The 19855-nt window shown below is 29.7% G+C and overlaps 1 protein-coding gene and 1 long non-coding RNA gene across 2 annotated transcripts; one reads left to right on the top strand and one right to left on the bottom strand.

The window, feature by feature from the left end:
- Positions 1–7233: 7233 nt before the first annotated feature.
- LOC136088477 (uncharacterized) lies at positions 7234–10342 on the bottom strand. The gene is made up of 2 exons (XR_010642199.1): positions 7627–10342; positions 7234–7551 (listed from the first exon to the last, which is right to left on the bottom strand). It is a non-coding gene; the product is annotated as an uncharacterized LOC136088477 (long non-coding RNA).
- Positions 10343–11263: 921 nt separating this feature from the next.
- Positions 11264–13951, top strand: LOC124807972 (heat shock 70 kDa protein-like). The gene is made up of 4 exons (XM_065812277.1): positions 11264–11554; positions 11710–11783; positions 11924–13420; positions 13652–13951. Exons 1-4 carry the CDS (start codon positions 11350–11352, stop codon positions 13835–13837), a joined length of 1962 nt encoding a protein of 653 aa, XP_065668349.1. The 5' UTR covers positions 11264–11349; the 3' UTR covers positions 13838–13951.
- The last annotated feature ends 5904 nt before the right edge of the window (positions 13952–19855 follow it).

Consider the following 19855-nt stretch of genomic DNA (forward strand, 5'->3'; position numbering starts at 1 on the left):
GAAAGTTTTCAAGTTTTTTTATACATAAATGATGAATCAGTGATTATGATAATGTATTAACTGATTCTTTAAATTCATAAATAAAACAATAGTTAAATGTTAAACTTTCAAAATGCTCCCCTGTAAAATTACATCTGTGGCACTTAACACTTCTGTGCATAATGCTATCGATATGGTCTTGTCACCAAGAAACCGCTTTATTTTAGATGTGATACATAATTTACAAATGATTTCAATTTTAAAACGCCTCATGGTAGCATTAACATTAAAATCTCATATAATAAACTATGAGATAATCAAAAACAGACAAATATTTTGAGAAAATTTAAACAAAAATTCGATTTGTCTAATTTTATGATTGTGGCATTTTTGAATATTAGTTTGTTATAAAGATAATGGCCGCAATGTGAAATATAGAAACGTGAGAGTTATGTTTTTTAATATAATATTTTAAATCATCATATTCCTCAATTATTCGCTACATCTTTAAGAAGAGATAAGCCTAAATTTACATATTAGCATTAAAAACAAATTTTGATAATTTTAAAAACGATAATTTTATAAACAAATTTAGTTAATTTTATAAACGTATAGCGCATTAGGAAGTTATACCAAAGATTCAACATAGGGAAACTTTTTTAAATTCTAATTGACTCACATAAAGTTACAAGCAACACCCACTAAGTTTGGAATTAATAAAAAACAAAGAATAGAGTTAAAAAGAAACGATTGACAGAAGACTTGAAAAATTGTAGATTGTAAGAGTCAGGAAAACATGAAAATAGGAAAGAGTTCCGAAAATTTCAAGTGCGTAGAAAAAAGCTAGACGAATAAATGTTTTTAGAGAATGCTTAGCAGATAAAGTAAAATGATGTAACTTTGGTGAATGACGAGTCAAGCAAAAACGAGTTTTCATCAATAGAAGTAGAATTATAGCTCATTTGAGAAACGAGCATAATATATTAGTAGTTGTATGAAGAAGAATTAGATTCAATTTATTGGCGATAGAAGAGTGGCTAAAACTTGGCAGATAAAGCAGGTCCAACTACGTTTACTTTGCGATTTTAAACCTTCTCTAAATAAAAATAGCAATATTAAAAGAACCAGACAAAGTATGACAAGAGTATTACATACAGAGATGAATAAGAGATTTACAAAGGTAGAATTTGGAATCAGAAGTGAGAAGACTTTTTGTAAAGACAGAAGTATAAAGTTGAGTCGTTTGCAAATTAAGCCAATATAGATGTATAGATGTCAGCAAGATCATAGAAGTAGATAATAAAAAAAAACAGGACAAAAGATAGAACTTTAAGGTAAACCAGAAGTTACTAAAAAGAAAAAACAGTGTTGGCTTTTTTTTATCAGTTCCTATTTTTTTTTTTTCTTTTTAAAACTCAAATACATTTTCCTACTTATACCTGCAGTTCTTATATCTACTTATACCTGCAGTTCTTATACCTACTTATACCTGCAGTTCTTATACCTGCAGTTCTTATACCTACTTATACCTGCAGTTCTTATACCTACTTATACCTACTTATACCTGCAGTTCTTATACCTACTTATACCTGCAGTTCTTATACCTACTTATACCTGCAGTTCTTATACCTACTTATACCTGCAGTTCTAAATCCACTGTTAATAGTTACAAACATAAAAAGTTTAAGAAATTGTTAAGAGTTACAAATTTAAAAAGTTGAAAATTGGTTCAGGCCTATTGAAGTCCGCGGTTCGAAGCCGGTACTGGCCATATACGCAGTCTAAATTTATAAAATTCAAATTAAAAAAAAATTTTCAGAAAATGTTATAAATTTTTGTAGTTATTTTTTTTAATTTTGTATTTTTCAGTAAAGAAAAAGTTACATTAACGACAGTATATTTGCAAAAATTAATTGTAAAAAGAATTTTTTTTAGAAAAAGGATAATATTAGTTCAGTCATTCGTTTTTATAGCTTTTTAAAAGATACGCTATACTGTCAAAATAAATTTTTGTAGCATTGTCCCTTTTGAGTATTTTTTTTTTTTTTTTTATGTTAAAAATATTGTTTGTGGTTGGCATAATATTTCTCCATTAACCCTCAGTTAAGACAACATACTGTTTATCAGGGTTGTTTTGGAAGGAAGCAACTCATTTGTAAATAACTTTTTTTAATAAGCATTTTTTATTCATTGGGAAATCAAGTTTTATTTTGCAATCACAATTATAAGTATTTTTTTACTGGAATTTTGATTATAAAAATAAATTTCAAACTCATCAATAAATAAAAATCATTCTGAAATTCATCTTTTATTAATTAAAGCAGCAGCTTTTTTTTGTGTGTGGACTTTTATGATTGGAAAATAAAACTTAAATATATAAAACAGCCAAGAAAAATTGGATATAAGAACTAATCGAAAATGGTTAAAGCGATATGATTTAAACAACAAGTGAGCAATTCTCCAGATAGCTTTAATAACAAATTTCCACGATCTACAGTATCAAATGCTTTCTGCAAATCAATAAAAACTCCACAAGTAAAGATGCTGTCGACGAACCTCACCAAAAGATAAAATTATATCTATGAGTGCTTAGTAAAATGCTTTTTTGCAAAAGGCATTCTGTAGTTTACATAGACACTTGTAAAGCTATCAAATATCTTGTTCAAAGTATTTTCCTGAATCAAAAGTGTTCATATGTAAAATGAATGTCAGGTGTTTAAATAGCGTATAATTTTGCGAAATTAGAAACACATAGGTACGTGACATGAAATTTTTAAATTAATCAAACACTAGATTGTTTTATATCATTAGAAAGGTTCTTAATTCAGTATTTTAAAGACGAAAAAATTATCAAAAATGAACAATTCTACAAAAAGTAATGGCATTTTGAGTACAGAATTTTTGATATTTGGACTTCTTGATATTGATTTTTGGACTTCTTGAAGAAACTTAAAACGTCATAACTGGGTCAATTCTTATCGAAATACATAAAACTTGGTATCAAAAGATAGGTCTAACAAAGGGCATTTTAACAATGTTTATAAATAACATTTTAACAATGTTTATAAAGAATTCATTAAAGATAATAGCAATTTTGTCTCTGTCAAAAACATTTTTGCTCATTTTTGTTTGAAACCGATTTGGTAAAACAGTGTTTTGTTTAGTTTCTTTTTTCCAGTTTATATCCTTTATTATATTCCATTTTTTCTATCATTTTTATAGAATTTTCAAGCAGATTGGAGTAAAAGTTTTCTTTGACTTGTTTTTTAATTTTTCAAAAACGCTTAAAAACAGATAAAAATGATACTGTAGCACTGTTGCCTATAAGGCGATAGATATTGCAGAAAATTTAAATAAAAAGTTCTATAATGTAATTAAATAACCCCTTTTGCATATCTGAAATCTTTCTGGTATTCCCTGACCAGCTAAAACTAACAAAAATTGTTCCTGTATTTAAAAAAGGGGATAACTCATTTGCTTCTAACTACAGACTAATTTCTATTATACCACGTATTTCAAAAATATTAGAGCGCATAATGCACAATAGATTTTATAACTATCTATTAAATCACCACCTATTAAATAATAGTAAACGTGGTTTATCTGCGGTTAATTTTGAAGATATCGATGCGGCAGTGAGGAACCCAGAATTTTTTTGTGTTTAAGATCTGGAGGTTAAGAAAAAAAAAAACCTTAAATTTCATCTCCTCCTCCACCCCAAATGTGAGGGGCAACAAGTTAATTAAATATTTTTTTTACTAATCTCAACTAGATTTTTATTTATCAATAAATTTTAAGCTTCATAATATCAGTTTTAGCGTTCAAAAATTATGACCATATTAAATTTGTAAACCCCTACTCCCCAAAATTGAGGGGGAACGGAAGGGTTAGAGAAAACTATGAAACTTAAATGTTATCGACGAATATAAGTCAAGTTGAGAATAGTATAAAAATTTTTTATCAACTTGTTGTTCCTCACGTTGGGGTGGGAGAGACGATGAAATTTAAGGGTTTTTTTTGTTTCCAGCCTCTAATTATTTCAATTTCTTGCTAAACATCATTATTTGACATAAGTATAAACATACAAATGTTTGGAGTTTGCTCCATGTCTGGAAGTTAGCTAACTCAAACACCAAAAAATATTAAATCCGTCACTGTGATGCAGATCATATATCTTAAAAAACTAAATAGAATATTTAGTTTTTTAAGATATATGATCTGCATGCACGGTATGATTTAGCAAATGGTATGCTATTTATTTAAACATACTTACACCAAAGGTTTAAAGTCGCTATGCACACTGAAGACAAGCTTTTATTTGTACAAAACCTTATTGAAATCTAAGTTAATTTTTAAAAAAGCAAAGCCACTCCTTATGTAAATTCTATAAATGACAACAACATTGAAAACTTACCAACAAATTTACTTAATGCTATGTTTAATCAAGTTTTAAAAAAAGAATCTAAAAAGCGTAAACTTTCCCAACAAAATTGTGTAATGAAATTGCATTAAAAATTACATCGATAAGGAAATGGGTACCTCGCAATTCAAGTGGTGATAAATGCCTACTAGAACACTGGGGAAAAACAAAAAAAGTTTTCTATTCTTTCGCATGAACTAACGTACAAACAACAAGTTGTTCTTCTGAACAACTCACTCGAGGGAAACATAGTAAACTATTTACGTCATTCACTATCTTATACAAATGCTGAAACCATACTTTGAATGCAAAAAAATAATTTATAATTATTTTTTCAAGATTCAAGATCGACTTCCTGTTCAATCCAATCAAAATAAGAAGACATTTTGTAAAGACAGAAGTATAAAGTTGAGTCGTTTGAAAATTAAGCCAATATAGATGTATAGATGTCAGCAAGATCATAGAAGTAGATAATAAAACAAAACAGGACAAAAGATAGAACTTTAAGGTAAACCAGAAGTTACTAGAAAGAAAAAAGAGTGTTGGCTTTTTTTATCAGTTCCTAATTTTCCTTTTTCTTTTTAAAACTCAAATACATTTTCCTACTTATACCTGCAGTTATTATACCTATTTATACCTGCAGTTCTTATACCTACTTATACCTGCAGTTCTTATACCTACTTATACCTGCGGTTCTTATACCTACTTATACCTGCGGTTCTTATACCTACTTATACCTGCAGTTTTTATACCTACTTATACCTGCAGTTTTTATACCTGCAGTTCCTATACCTACTTATACCTGCAGTTCTTATACCTACTTATACCTGCAGTTCTTATACCTGCAGTTCTTATACCTACTTATACCTGCAGTTCTTATACCTACTTATACCTACTTATACCTGCAGTTCTTATACCTACTTATACCTGCAGTTCTTATACCTACTTATACCTGCAGTTCTTATACCTACTTATACCTGCAGTTCTAAATCCACTGTTAATAGTTACAAACATAAAAAGTTTAAGAAATTGTTAAGAGTTACAAATTTAAAAAGTTGAAAATTGGTTCAGGCCTATTGAAGTCCGCGGTTCGAAGCCGGTACTGGCCATATACGCAGTCTAAATTTATAAAATTCAAATTAAAAAAAAATTTTCAGAAAATGTTATAAATTTTTGTAGTTATTTTTTTTAATTTTGTATTTTTCAGTAAAGAAAAAGTTACATTAACGACAGTATATTTGCAAAAATTAATTGTAAAAAGAATTTTTTTTAGAAAAAGGATAATATTAGTTCAGTCATTCGTTTTTATAGCTTTTTAAAAGATACGCTATACTGTCAAAATAAATTTTTGTAGCATTGTCCCTTTTGAGTATTTTTTTTTTTTTTATGTTAAAAATGTTGCTTGTGGTTGGCATAATATTTCTCCATTAACCCTCAGTTAAGACAACATACTGTTTATCAGGGTTGTTTTGGAAGGAAGCAACTCATTTGTAAATAACTTTTTTTAATAAGCATTTTTTATTCATTGGGAAATCAAGTTTTATTTTGCAATCACAATTATAAATATTTTTTTACTGGAATTTTGATTATAAAAATAAATTTCAAACTCATCAATAAATAAAAATCATTCTGAAATTCATCTTTTATTAATTAAAGCAGCAGCTTTTTTTTGTGTGTGGACTTTTATGATTGGAAAATAAAACTTAAATATATAAAACAGCCAAGAAAAATTGGATATAAGAACTAATCGAAAATGGTTAAAGCGATATGATTTAAACAACGTGTGAGCAATTCTCCAGATAGCTTTAATAACAAATTTCCACGATCTACAGTATCAAATGCTTTCTGCAAATCAATAAAAACTCCACAAGTAAAGATGCTGTCGACGAACCTCACCTATAGATAAAATTATATCTATGAGTGCTTAGTAAAATGCTTTATTGCAAAAGGCATTCTGTAGTTTACATAGACACTTGTAAAGCTATCAAATATCTTGTTCAAAGTATTTTCCTGAATCAAAAGTGTTCATATGTAAAATGAATGTCAGGTGTTTAAATAGCGTATAATTTTGCGAAATTAGAAACACATAGGTACGTGACATGAAATTTTTAAATTAATCAAACACTAGATTGTTTTATATCTTTAGAAAGGTTCTTAATTCAGTATTTTAAAGACGAAAAAATTATCAAAAATGAACAATTCTACAAAAAGTAATGGCATTTTGAGTACAGAATTTTTGATATTTGGACTTCTTGATATTGATTTTTGGACTTCTTGAAGAAACTTAAAACGTCATAACTGGGTCAATTCTTATCGAAATACATAAAACTTGGTATCAAAAGATAGGTCTAACAAAGGGCATTATATATATATATATATATATATATATATATATATATATATATATATATATATATATATATATATATATATATATATATATATATATATATATATTATATCGACAAATGTAGATTTTTAAAAAGAAAATATTATCATTTAATTGAAATTCATAATTTTTATTTGTATTTTTTAATATATTCTAACAGGGTACCATCAAATATGATTTCGATACTTTAGGTTGATAGACTAGAAGTCCTTTTGGCTTCGGTCACACCCTCTGACCCAATATCAAGATTATTACTTAGTATTTTCATATAAAAATGCATGCAATTTAGTATCAAAAGAAAGAAAGGTTTTAGGGATAAATGCATGAAAAGGGTGCAAGAGGGTATTATTCGGAAGCTCTACACCTCTCACACATTGGGTAGGGTGGGTTAAAACTTAAATATTATTTTTTTGGAATAATAAATAGTATTTATATAAAACACAAATTTTTCATAAAAAAAGTCAAACTCAACTATATACAAAAATTAATATACAAAAATTAATATACAAAAAGATTATATACAAGTATCAACTTAATAAATATATACATACACACTATACATACACCTATCAATAAGTGTATATAGATTCAGCTAAAAGAATCTATATAAACTTATTAATAAGTATATTTATAGTTGTTAATAACTACATTTCTGAATCCTCTGCCATCCCTCTTCCATCATCAGGCCCATATGCGGAAGGCCCTTTTGATTTAGGCCCAGGGTGGCTTTGGCACCAAACCAAGAAATCATTCCTAGACAAGTCTATATTTAAAACAAAAATATTAAATGAGTGAATTAAAATGAAAAACAAAAATTAAAACACAGCAAAAAACTTACCAAGGAGGTCTTGGTTTTCACTCTGGGTGCCAGATTGCAGTGATGACGTGGATGAAGCTGGTAAATTTAATTTTTTAAATTTTTAATATGAAATAAGTTTAATAAAAATTATAAAAAATAGTGTTCATTAAGTAAAAAACCATTTAAAAAAACAAATTTACAACATCATTAAGATATATCTACCAAGTTCCTCCCTTTTGCGCCTCTTACCTTTTTTAGTGTCTAGAGTGTCTTTAGTGTAATAGAAAGTGAGAAATACCTTTTATATTGTCGCTTCAAGACAACTTGCACAGCATCAAGACACGCAGAAGTCATTTTTTTAAGCTGTTTATCAATGAAGCTTATACGAGTGTTAGTGGTTAGCAATGGAGCATATACTGATTTTAAAATGTTAGGGGCAAGAGTATTCCCAAAAAAATCTGTTCTTCTACAAAACTGAGCAGCTGGATTAGATTTACTATTTGTAATTATTAGCAAAACTTTTTTTCACTAACTACCAGAAACATGATCAAAAGTTGCATCCTCAGCTAATACATAAAACTTTTTCGTTCAAGGCTCAGTAGGAAGTTTTCCAAACAATGCAAGCACACATATTTCTTTTATGGCAGCTTTATTACAAAATGCCCCTCTTAGAATTGCTTGCAAACTTTTACATTTTACTGTTCCAACAATGAGGAAATGTTTAAACTCACTGTAATGGTTCATAAAAATGAAACAATTATGAAAAAGAATATGAAGCTGATTTCCACGATATCTAGGAATAAAACTTTGTAGTAGATCGTTTTTATCTAAAAAATTTACAAATTTTTTTGGATCACCTTTGACGTCTATAAACCTCATATTAATCATGGCTAAAACAATTTTAACTGCCATACAATCATTTCCAAATAACTAACAACTCTCACACTCAAGAGACTTTAATGCTGAACGACATGAAACTGCAATTGTGTCAAAAGGGTGCAAATGGCAGTTCAGCTTATTCAAATTTTTGCCCCAGGTTCCACAAACTTTGCTTATAGTAAGATGGTTGACTGCAACTCTGTCTGACATTGTGTTAGATATATTTTCAATAATCGAGTCATGACATTCATCAAGCTACTTTGGTAAAAATCTGAATAAACAAATGCCATATAATCAATTGAAGTGCATATTTGACTTTCATAATCAAATGCTGTTCCTCCTGGTAACTGATCTAATGTGGACACTTTCTCGTGTTGTAGCATCAAACCCAAGAATAGGATTATTATTATGCATAGCCTACTCTGCTGCTTGCAAATCTGAAATACTGCCAAGTTCACGAGCTCTTTGCTCAACAGTACTTCAATGAGGAATATTATTAAAAATAACACCCATATAATACCCTATTTTGCTCATAAGATATGGAATGTTACCTGTTGGTTATATTACACAACAACATATTATAAATTATTATTCTTATTTCTAATAAATATGTTTTTTCATCTTCTGGCATAACTACATCTCTTTCCTCCTTAATCTGGAGCAAATAATTCTCCAAACTAGCAATTACCCTGTTACTTGTAAAAAGCAGCAGGATTATGCTTAGTTTTGAGTTGCCTTAACTTATGCTTTTCATTACGTCTTATTCGCTATAACCTGCAGATGTTGATGTTAAACTAGTTAAAGGAGATAAAACATTCATATTGATACATGAAACATCTGAGAAGCCTGATGATAATACAATATTAGGCAAACTCGATATATGGCTTAAAAAAGGTTATTGCAAAATTCAAAAAAACGCCTAATGTCCTTAGCCCTGTTATAATTTCTAGACCAATTTAATGATTAAAATATGAGACTTCTAATCTGATTTTTACATGTTTCTAGAAACGAATCACTATTTTTTGTAAATAATAAAAAAATATGTCTATTTCTACAAACTGTATTACACTCTGTATTAGAGTCAATGCCTATTTGCGACAATTCAAAATTAGCAGTTAAATACTTTTTGCATTCACTATAAAACACAAACTTTCTTTTTGGCCCCATGATAGCAGAAAAAAAAAGTTTAATTATTATAAATAAAAAATAATACATTTAAATAATGGGTAATATAATGACATTAAAATTGCTAACTATATTACAACTATTTAGTACAATTAGATAACCTATATCCAACATCATTATTGTTATTACTCGTACACTCGACCCCTCCTCACTGCGAGTGTATCGCATTATTGAAGCTTAAAAAGTTATCTAATTAGAGTATAATGTTAAGGTGTCTGAGTATGCTTTTTTTTCAATGAAGTTTGGTAGGTAGTAAGAAAAAAAGGTTATTAAGGGTGAGAGAATATATCAGAAAAATGAATCAGCATTCCTTCGATGTATACTTGATGTCCAAACAACAACAAAACTTTACCTAATTGGAGTAGAGTTTTAAAGTGTCTGAGTATGCCTTTTTTTTCAATGAAATTTGGCAGGTAGTAAGAAAAAAGTTAATTAAAGGTGAGAGAATATATTAGAAAAATGAACCAGCATTCCTTCGATATATACTTGATGTCCAAAAAAAAGAAAATTTTAACAACAATCAAATTCATAATAAATAAAATTTTACATCAAAAAATCCATGGAAAATTCAATTTCCATAATTCTAGTACTCAAAAAATATCTATGTTGATACATATTTCTGAAAAATATGTATCAACATATTTTTTAGAAATATGTATCAACATAGATATTTTTTAAAACAGAGCAAAACAAGTTCATACCATGCAACTTTTGAACAAACTTGAAAAAGCGTATTACAGAAAAAACGGTTTCGTAAAATCCGCATTTACGCGTGCCTAATATAGGTCTTTAATGCTGTACATTTCAAACATACTTGCTTGCTTACAAAAAAATGATTCATTTATTCAACATGAACATAATAGACATACGTTTTGTAAAATTTTATAAAATATCGACTTTTTGTACGTTCCCAAGATACCAAAATATATATGTTGATACTATTTTGAAAAAGCTCACTCTTAACTTTCAAGAAACTTGTCGAACGGAAATCAAAATAGTTATCAGTAACTAGGAGACAGTAGGTAAAAAATAAATAAGGCACTTTTCTGTTAACAATTTTTATTGAAAACTTCCAACAAGTCTAATTATCCGGCACACCATAAATGTAATACAAGTTGTTGAAGTATTAAACTATAAAAACAATGCTTCTGACTCCTTATCCCAGATTATTTTAAAAGCATCTCTTAAATGAAAATGACATAATATATACAAATATTTAGGTTTAGAAATTACTGCGTGTTAAGAATGAAAAAAATTGGCAAAAAGCTAACACAAAAGCAACAGTCACAGCCAGATATAGCCAAGTTGCTACACCATTACTAAACTTTTCTACAAAAGACTAGAAAAATCGAGAATAATTTATATACAGGGAGCAAACAAAAGTTGTATTATTGTTACTCTAATAATTTTAAAATAAATTTTTTTGTTAAATTAAAATTCTAAATTACTCTGCTTATTAAATTTTTGATTTACATTGCCTTTAATTTTTAAAAATTTCATTATCATAGTATTATACAATGACGACCAATATGTTGTACCCCCGTATTGCAAACAATTTGAGATTACTTTTTCGCTCAGAAATGATATAAATTGAGGACTATAGTGTGACAATAAACAAGAAAAGAAAAGTCGACAATAAGAAAAGTACGAAAATAAGCATAAACAAAAGTGAAATTAATATAATTTTAGGAGAAAAAAATGTCAAAAGCACCAGCGATTGGAATCGATCTTGGAACGACATATTCTTGTGTTGGAGTTTTTCAACATGGGAAAGTTGAAATAATTGCTAATGAGCAAGGAAATCGTACAACTCCAAGTTATGTTGCTTTTACCGACACCGAAAGATTAATTGGGGATGCAGCGAAGAATCAAGTCGCCATGAATCCGTCAAATACAGTATTTGGTATGAATTACACTAGTTATGTTTTTTCTTTTCTTTTTAAATATAGATAAGCGAACAATGCTTTAAGGACCTAACATCAAATATGTATACAATGGTTGCAAGTTGATGATAACAGACAAGACATGAAACGGGTTTTTTTTTTTGCTTTTTTTTAGATGCAAAAAGATTGATTGGAAGAAAATTCAACGATCCGTCGGTTACTTCGGACAGAAAACATTGGCCTTTCAATGTGAGTTTATTGATGTTTGTGATTTTGTGTTACTCTCTCTTGAGCGTTTCTTGAACTCTATTTTTTCCCGAAGACTGCGTTTCTATGTTTTATATATGTTCAACGTTTTCCTCCCAAAAATTGTAACATTATTTATTTAGGTTATTGATGAGGGGTCTAGACCAAAAATTCAAGTTGAATTTAAAGGAGAAACTAAATCTTTTTACCCGGAGGAGATATCATCTATGGTTTTGCTAAAGATGAAAGAAATTGCAGATGCTTATCTCGGCAAAAAAGTCACAGATGTTGTAATTACTGTGCCAGCTTACTTTAATGATTCGCAAAGACAAGCGACTAAAGACGCTGGAGTTATTGCCGGATTAAATGTCCTACGTATTATTAACGAGCCAACTGCAGCTGCTATTGCTTACGGCCTCGACAAAAAGATAGGAAAAGAGAAAAATGTGCTTATTTTTGATTTGGGCGGTGGCACCTTTGATGTTTCTATACTTGCCATAGAAGATGGTATATTCGAAGTAAAATCGACTGCAGGCGACACTCACCTTGGTGGCGAAGATTTCGATAATCGTCTGGTAAACCATTTTGTTGAAGAATTTAAGCGAAAGCATAAAAAAGACATTTCTAGCAATAAAAGAGCTCTTCGACGTCTAAGAACAGCGTGTGAAAGAGCCAAGAGAACGCTTTCAGCGAGTACACAAGCGAGCGTTGAAATTGACTCGCTGTTTGATGGTATTGATTTTTACACGTCAATTACTCGAGCACGTTTTGAAGAGTTATGCATTGATTTGTTTAGAGGTACTCTTGGCCCCGTTGCTGATGCCATTAGAGATGCTGGGAAAAACAGCAGCGGTCAAAACTTTTCCAAGTCTGATATCCACGAGGTCGTTTTGGTTGGCGGTTCTACTCGCATTCCAAAAGTACAAAGTCTTCTCCAAGAATTTTTCAACGGAAAAGAACTTAACAAATCCATTAATCCAGACGAAGCTGTAGCCTATGGTGCTGCCGTTCAAGCAGCCATTTTGGCTGGCGATAAACATGAGGCCGTTCAGGATCTTTTACTTCTTGATGTTGCTCCTCTATCACTTGGAATAGAGACTGCTGGAGGGGTGTTTACTCCATTGATTAAGAGAAACACTACTGTTCCAACAAAGTATTCTCAAATATTTTCTACGTATGCTGATAATCAACCTGGCGTACTAATTCAGGTTTTTGAGGGTGAAAGAAGCATGACAGCTCATAATAACTTACTTGGTAAATTTGAGCTTTCTGGAATTCCACCGGCTCCTAGGGGAGTCCCTCAAATTGAAGTAACCTTCGATGTCGATGCCAATGGCATTTTAAATGTTTCCGCAATGGACAAGAGCACTGGAAAAGAGAACAAGATCACTATCACAAATGATAAAGGTCGTCTTTCTAAAGAGGACATCGAAAGAATGGTCCAAGAAGCAGAAAAGTACAAAGCCGATGACGATCTTCAGCGAGACAGAGTTCAAGCGAAAAACTCTTTGGAAAGCTACTGTTATAATATGAAGCAAACTGTAGAAGACGAAAAAGTTAAAGGCAAAATTAGCGAAGAAGATAAAAAAACGATTCTTAAAGGTTGCAAAGAAACAGTGGAGTGGCTTGATAGAAATCAAGTAAGTTATGCGTTGTTGGTTATTTTTGACTTTTGAGTTCTGTCATAATTAAGGTTACCAGACATCCGGCTTTTGCAGAGGAGAATACAGCACCAAAACTGTACAAATAATTTTTTTTTATCGTGTTCTCCGTAAAAACCGGACGTCTGGCAGCCCTAGTCATAATTATGATCTTAATATCTTTAACAAATCGCAATAATGTATTAACTTTTTTTTTTCTTACATACGTAGACTGCCGAAAAAGACGAGTTCGAACACAAACAAAAAGAGCTTGAGAAAATATGCAACCCTATTATTACAAAACTTTATCAAGCTGGCGGTGTTCCTGGAGGCATGAATGACGCCATGCCTGGAGGCATGCCGGGTGGCTCTTACAAACCTAGTTCTAGTGGACCAACTATAGAAGAAGTCGATTAAAAGTATTGGTTTACTTAGTGTATTATAAAACTTTTTTCATTGTTGTACGATATTTGTAAATACTTTTAACGCATGTATATTTTATAGAGTTAATAAAAATGACATTTTTAAAAATGATGTTGTCAATTTCCTCCGTTTCACAGTTTAAATACCATAGATGTAGAGGCGGGAGAGGAAGGGGAAGGGGAGGAGAAGGGGAAAGGCAGGGAAGGGGAGGAGGAGGGAAGGGGAGGGGGAGGAGAAGGGGAGGCGGAGGGAAGGGGAGGGGGAGAGAAGGGGAGGGGGAGAGAAGGGGAGGGGGTTCACAAAATCCAAAAATTAACTTTTTGGATTTTGTGTAGTTAAACCACTTAATTATTTTTTTATGCTGATTTCAAATTACCTTTTCTTTTTTTATCATAATAAATACTTAGCCTTCAACTTCAATTTCAATAAAAGTGATTATTTTGACAAAACAATCAATTGTTAAGTTAAATGAAACCGTTATTATTATCAAAGTAGAATCCATAGTAAATATTTATCTTTTCAATTTATCAATAAAATACGTAATCATTATGTGTAGTTATAAATACAACAAAAATAGGCATTATACATGAAATCAAGGAATAATTTGTCACAATTAATGAAAATGCAAAATAACTTCATAGCAGCCGTGGTGTACTGAATGGAGTTCTTTCTCAGAATTGAGAGGTCTGAGGTTCGATGTCGGCTCTGGCCAGATAAGTGACATTGGTAAAGAAGGAGGTGTGAACTTCCTAGTTAAATTGCTCTTTTAGGGTGCTTTGTGGTAAGAATCTTAGTTCTTCTTGGTGCACAACTAAAAAAATAAAAAAAGTCACCGTTGGTGATTGTGGATTGTTGTGAGAACTTTCCAAAAAGAAACTTTAAATTTTTAAGCTTGTTCTTCTGTAGACATTAGACGGCGTTTTTTTGTATTTTTATTAACAATTATGATTTTAAATGAAGTGGATCTTTGCTGCAATTATCTACTGTATTACTAAAATAAACATCCCATTCATCAATCGATTTTGACATTAAAAAGATCGTTCTATTTTTCCATGTATTTATTGACATCTGATTCGCAAGTAAATGAGTTGTCTTGTAATTTTAAACAAGCTAAGATAATAAATTCTTTTGGACGCCAAATGTAAAGTTTACAGTTCTTTTTTTGCTAACCCGCTCTGTCTCAGTTGTTTCTGTCACTGGTTCCAACTTTTATATTTTCAAAATTTTTTAACAATGAAACACATTTTCCGAAGTATTTCTAAATTACCTGAATCTTGATTTCACAATGGTTTGAATATTTAGGTATATTAATTCTAAGAATTTTTGCAATCGACGGTATTTCCGAAGCCGATTGCAATGAGTGCCACGCTGACACTTATGTTTAATGTTATTTGTGGTTGTTTTATAAATTTCAAAAACTTGATTAAAAACGAAATACATCAGTTATTCCATTACTGTATCTTTTTCCGAATCCATAATGCGTTTCTATTTTCTGATGAAGAAATATAGCATTTTGCAAAACTATACAGTTTTGCAAAATATTTGCAAAGAATGAAACAATCATCCAAGTTTTTGATGTCTTTTTAGGAACTGATTCTACGACTACTGAGAAGTCAATCTTATTTGATGAAAGTTTCCAGTAGATAATTTATTATTGACTTTATTAAATTAAGTACAAAACAACCCTGAGTAAAGGCAACTTTGTTTGATAAAATTTATTACCTGCTGGAAGATTTCTAAAGATGTTTATTAATTTTGATTTCTTTATTTACTAGTTTATAATTATTTATCTACTAGTTTGATACTTCTTGTTTGAAAATTTTTCATTTTAACCTGTATCTTAACTTAGTTTACATAATTAATAGCAAAGTATTCACTAGCGAAGTAAATTAAAAGCAAATTTTATACTAGATAAGACTACCTTTTTGTTTAAACGCAACTTTTTCTTAATTTTAGTTCAAAGTTATAAAATTTAAATTGCATAAATTTCGACCTAAAGTTGCGTTACTATATACTATACTTTAAATGCTTAGAATAGGCTGCAATGTTTTTCAATATTTTGAAAATGTTAACAATAGACGTAGTTGGTTAACCATACCTACTAAATGAATGCTACTAGCAATAATACTAGCAAAAACTGAGTTGTTTTAAAAAAAAAAAAAAATTAAGAATAACTGGTTAAACAAAAAGTATAGAATTGTATAGATTGTCCTTCTCCTAATAGATGCTAGTTGCTTCACGCACAATGCAAATTAGGATTGTTCTTAAGGGGCTGTCCATTAATTACGTCTACAAAGTAGGGGGAGGGGGTCTGGAAATTTTTGACAATTTTTGATAAGGGGGAGAGGGGCGGGGGAGGTTAAAAAAATTGACGTCAACAACATTACTTTTTTAAATAGTTACTTTTTAGTTAGTTACTAGTTATGCATATTTGCCAAGAAAAAAAGTATCAAAAAAAGACTATTACATACCAGGATCAGAAGGCCTGCTACTTGCAACTGAAGTTGCTCAGTTATAGAGAGATCTTGGAGTTCTTATCTCAAATGATCTTAAATATAATGCTCAAGTTTCAGCAGCTGCGCTCCTTAGAGAGGCTGAAAAAAACTATTCGCAGCCGTAGTTTTTCACTGTGGAAAGAAGTGTACACCACGTATGTTCGTCCTCACCTAGAGTACGCTATCCGAGTGTAGTCACCTTACCAACGGGCAGACATAGAAGTGTTAGAAAAAGTTTAAAATCGTGCTACAAAAACCATTCCTAAGATTAAGTATCGCACCACCGAGCAGCGAGGAGCCATGTTAGATCTTCCGACACTTGAAGAAAGAAGTATAAGAGGTGATTTAGTTCTGATGTTCAAGTTCATGCTTGGATTTGATGAAAAAAAACTTTCATGTATTATTCAATCGTCCTTCGTCGTCAAAGTATATTATGCTTGGTCATGATCAAAGACTTGCACAGCAAAGAGTTCTCAATTGCATTCCAAGAGAGAAATTCTTCACGAACCGTGTTGTGTTGCAGTGGAATACCCTGCCGCAATTGGATTAGATCTAAAGTTAAAGTAAGGAGGATTGGCTCATTCACTTTTTGTGACTCTGCACTGTACATAAATTAATATAAAAACATTATGATAAATATTTAACATTATCTAGGCTTAGGTCTGTTGACGGGCATGTTAATTACTACCGTTATCCCAAATTACCTAAATGCTAACGTATATATGTATTTTATAACTTTCAGATTAATTATATATATATATATATATATATATATATATATATATATATATATATATATATATATATATATATATATATATTTAAATTTGCAATTACTAATCGAAATATAAAAACTTAAAATATAAACTTGTTTTGTAAAAGAAGATCTTGAAGATCTTATCAAAAATTTCAATAGTTACGATTTCTTTATCATAGTAAGAATTTCAGAAAACATCGAGGAAAACCTTCCTCCATCAAAGTTTTAATATTTCTCTTTGTACTTTTAAATTCCATAACTGGAACGATTTTTATTATTATTAATATAATATTGACTTGCAGTTCTTCGATAAGTTGAGTGAATTTTTTTTTTTTACCTTCTATCATGCGCTGAAAGAAGTTTAAACCAATAGTGTTGCATGTAGTAATCACTTTTACTCCTATTCACTTTTGTTCAGAGCAAGCCTTTGTAATTTTAAATGGCTATATATATTTAAAAAATGTTTATAAGTTAAAAATTGAACTAAGTTTTTTTTTCTAAACATTTTACTTTTAAACACTTTTTCTTGAAGTTGTAAACTACTGTTATTACTACTATTTAAAAACGTTTAATTTTTTTTCATATTTCTTTTATTTTACATAAGAATTAATATAAGGGTAAATTAATTGTTAATAATAAATAAGGGTAAATTAATTGTTGACGTAATTTTATAGGGGGTCTCTGAAAGTTTGACTAGTTATTGACAAGGGGGAGGTGGGAGGTAAAAACTGCCGAAAAATTATTGACGTAATTAATGGACAGCCCCTCAGTCTTAAAATAAAATTACTTCTTTTTACTTTTTTTTTAACTAAATTATTAAATATTTTAAAGATCGTCGTAGATTTACAGGTAATGGTAAAATATGATTTGTAGTTACAATGTCCATGAAATAACACCTAAAAACATAAAAAGCACAAACAAACAGAATAAGAAAAAAAAAGAGAATAAGCAAAACAAACGAAGGAAAAAGTCTATCAAAACCAGAAACAATTCAAGGAAAAAAAAGAAGGGGATGAGGAGTGGGGAGGCGGGTGAAAAAAAAAAAAAGTACCGAGTTCTTTCCAAAACAGCTAATGTTCACCCGACTGAAACGTGTCTAATGCCCGACTATATTCCTCCAAAAACCGACTATAACTTGAAAATCGCCTTTAAGAGGGCTGTATGTGATTACACACACACGCACCCGTAGAAATGCCCTCAATTAAAACAAGAGAAATTAAAACTTAAACTGCCGTAAATCGGTACAAGAAAAAGTGAAGCAAAAATCAGCTATTATATATATATATATATATATATATATATATATATATATATATATATATATATATATATATATATATATATATATATATATAGATTGTAAAATTTTGTATTTATATTGTAACAAATATATTATAAAATAACACAAACTATAATAAGATATTTTTATATTATTATATGCATTTTTAAAATATATAAAAGATATTCAGAGACGCATCATAATGTTTGTTAAAAAAACTAAATTTTAAAATTTTTATTCCATTAAATTTTGCTAAAAAATGCATGAAACAATAAATAAATCAATTCAAAAAATAAAAGCATTTAGTAATATATTATGCTTCTCATAAATGAAGCTCATAATGTAACACAAGAGAATTCAGTAAATCTTTTCCATAAACGATATGATGGAGTTCTTTTAGTGTCATTAAATATGGAACTTCTGAAACCATTTTTGTAGGAACTAGCGCAAAGTTCTTAAAAGTATCCAAACCATTTACTTTTTCTACCTAACGTTTTTTGTATAAACCTTTCAATTGTTTTTCAATATGCTCCTCTAACTTTTGTTGCTTGATAGATAAAAGTTTTAAAAGTATGATACCTCATTCTTTTGACAAAATAGTCATCTGAAGACCTTGTCCTCTTTACCCTGTTGGTCATTGTAGCTAATAAAATCAATTTTATTTAAAATAGTAAAAATCATTTGTCATTTATTTAATTAAAATAGTAAAAAACACACTTTTGCTTTCTAAACAAGAAACTAGTTCATAAGAAATTCATTCAGTTATTATTTAAAAAAAATTCTTTGTGTCTTATATAAATACAACTTGATGTGTATCTAACTGCAATATAAACTGTAGTGCTACAACTTCAATAGTTGTAAAATAAATACTTAAGCTTTAAACTATGTAATGTTAAAACATACTAAAACATATATCAAGTTTAACAGTTTTACTTTCACTTGAAAATTGTATTGCGGCAACATCTCCTTAGTTTTAATCTATAGCGTTAATTTTTTTTTATAAAGTCTAGTATTTATTGTAGAGTTTTAAATTTTTCTCTGACATTATGTCCTAGCGGTTAGCTCATCGAGTTTCTGAAAGAAAATAGCAGTGGTTAGGTTCTTACATTTTGCAACATTTATTTTATTTTTTTTTCAATTTTTTTTTAAAAATACAAGATAAAACACTTTTGAAGTTTTATAGATACAGGGACGGATAATAAGTGAAGCAATCGAGACATGTGCCTCTAGCCCCCAAATCCTCTAGCCCCCGAACACACTTTTCAAAAAAGCGCGTTTTTTTACTAGAAGTTTTGAAATCATGTACCATTGGAAAGAAAGAACAAAAAAGCAAGAATAATTTTTGTAATAATATATGTTCCGTAATAATATATGTTTTAATACATAACAACAGTTGCAAAACTCCGTAACAGCCATGAGTTGTTAATATAAATTGAAGTGCTACATCTTCAATAGTTGAAAAATAATTACTTTTTTATTGA

This window comes from Hydra vulgaris, chromosome 12 (genome assembly GCF_038396675.1).
Source record: "Hydra vulgaris chromosome 12, alternate assembly HydraT2T_AEP".
Taxonomy (NCBI): Eukaryota; Metazoa; Cnidaria; class Hydrozoa; order Anthoathecata; family Hydridae; genus Hydra; species Hydra vulgaris.

Bases quoted from the DNA above. Each gene is read 5' to 3' on its own strand.
- LOC124807972 (XM_065812277.1), top strand. From the start codon at position 11,350: ATGTCAAAAGCACCAGCGATTGGAATCGATCTTGGAACGACATATTCT. The intron at 11,784-11,923 runs GTGAGTTTATTG...TTATTTATTTAG, and splicing joins GAAAACATTGGCCTTTCAAT to GTTATTGATGAGGGGTCTAG. The intron at 13,421-13,651 runs GTAAGTTATGCG...TTACATACGTAG, and splicing joins AGTGGCTTGATAGAAATCAA to ACTGCCGAAAAAGACGAGTT.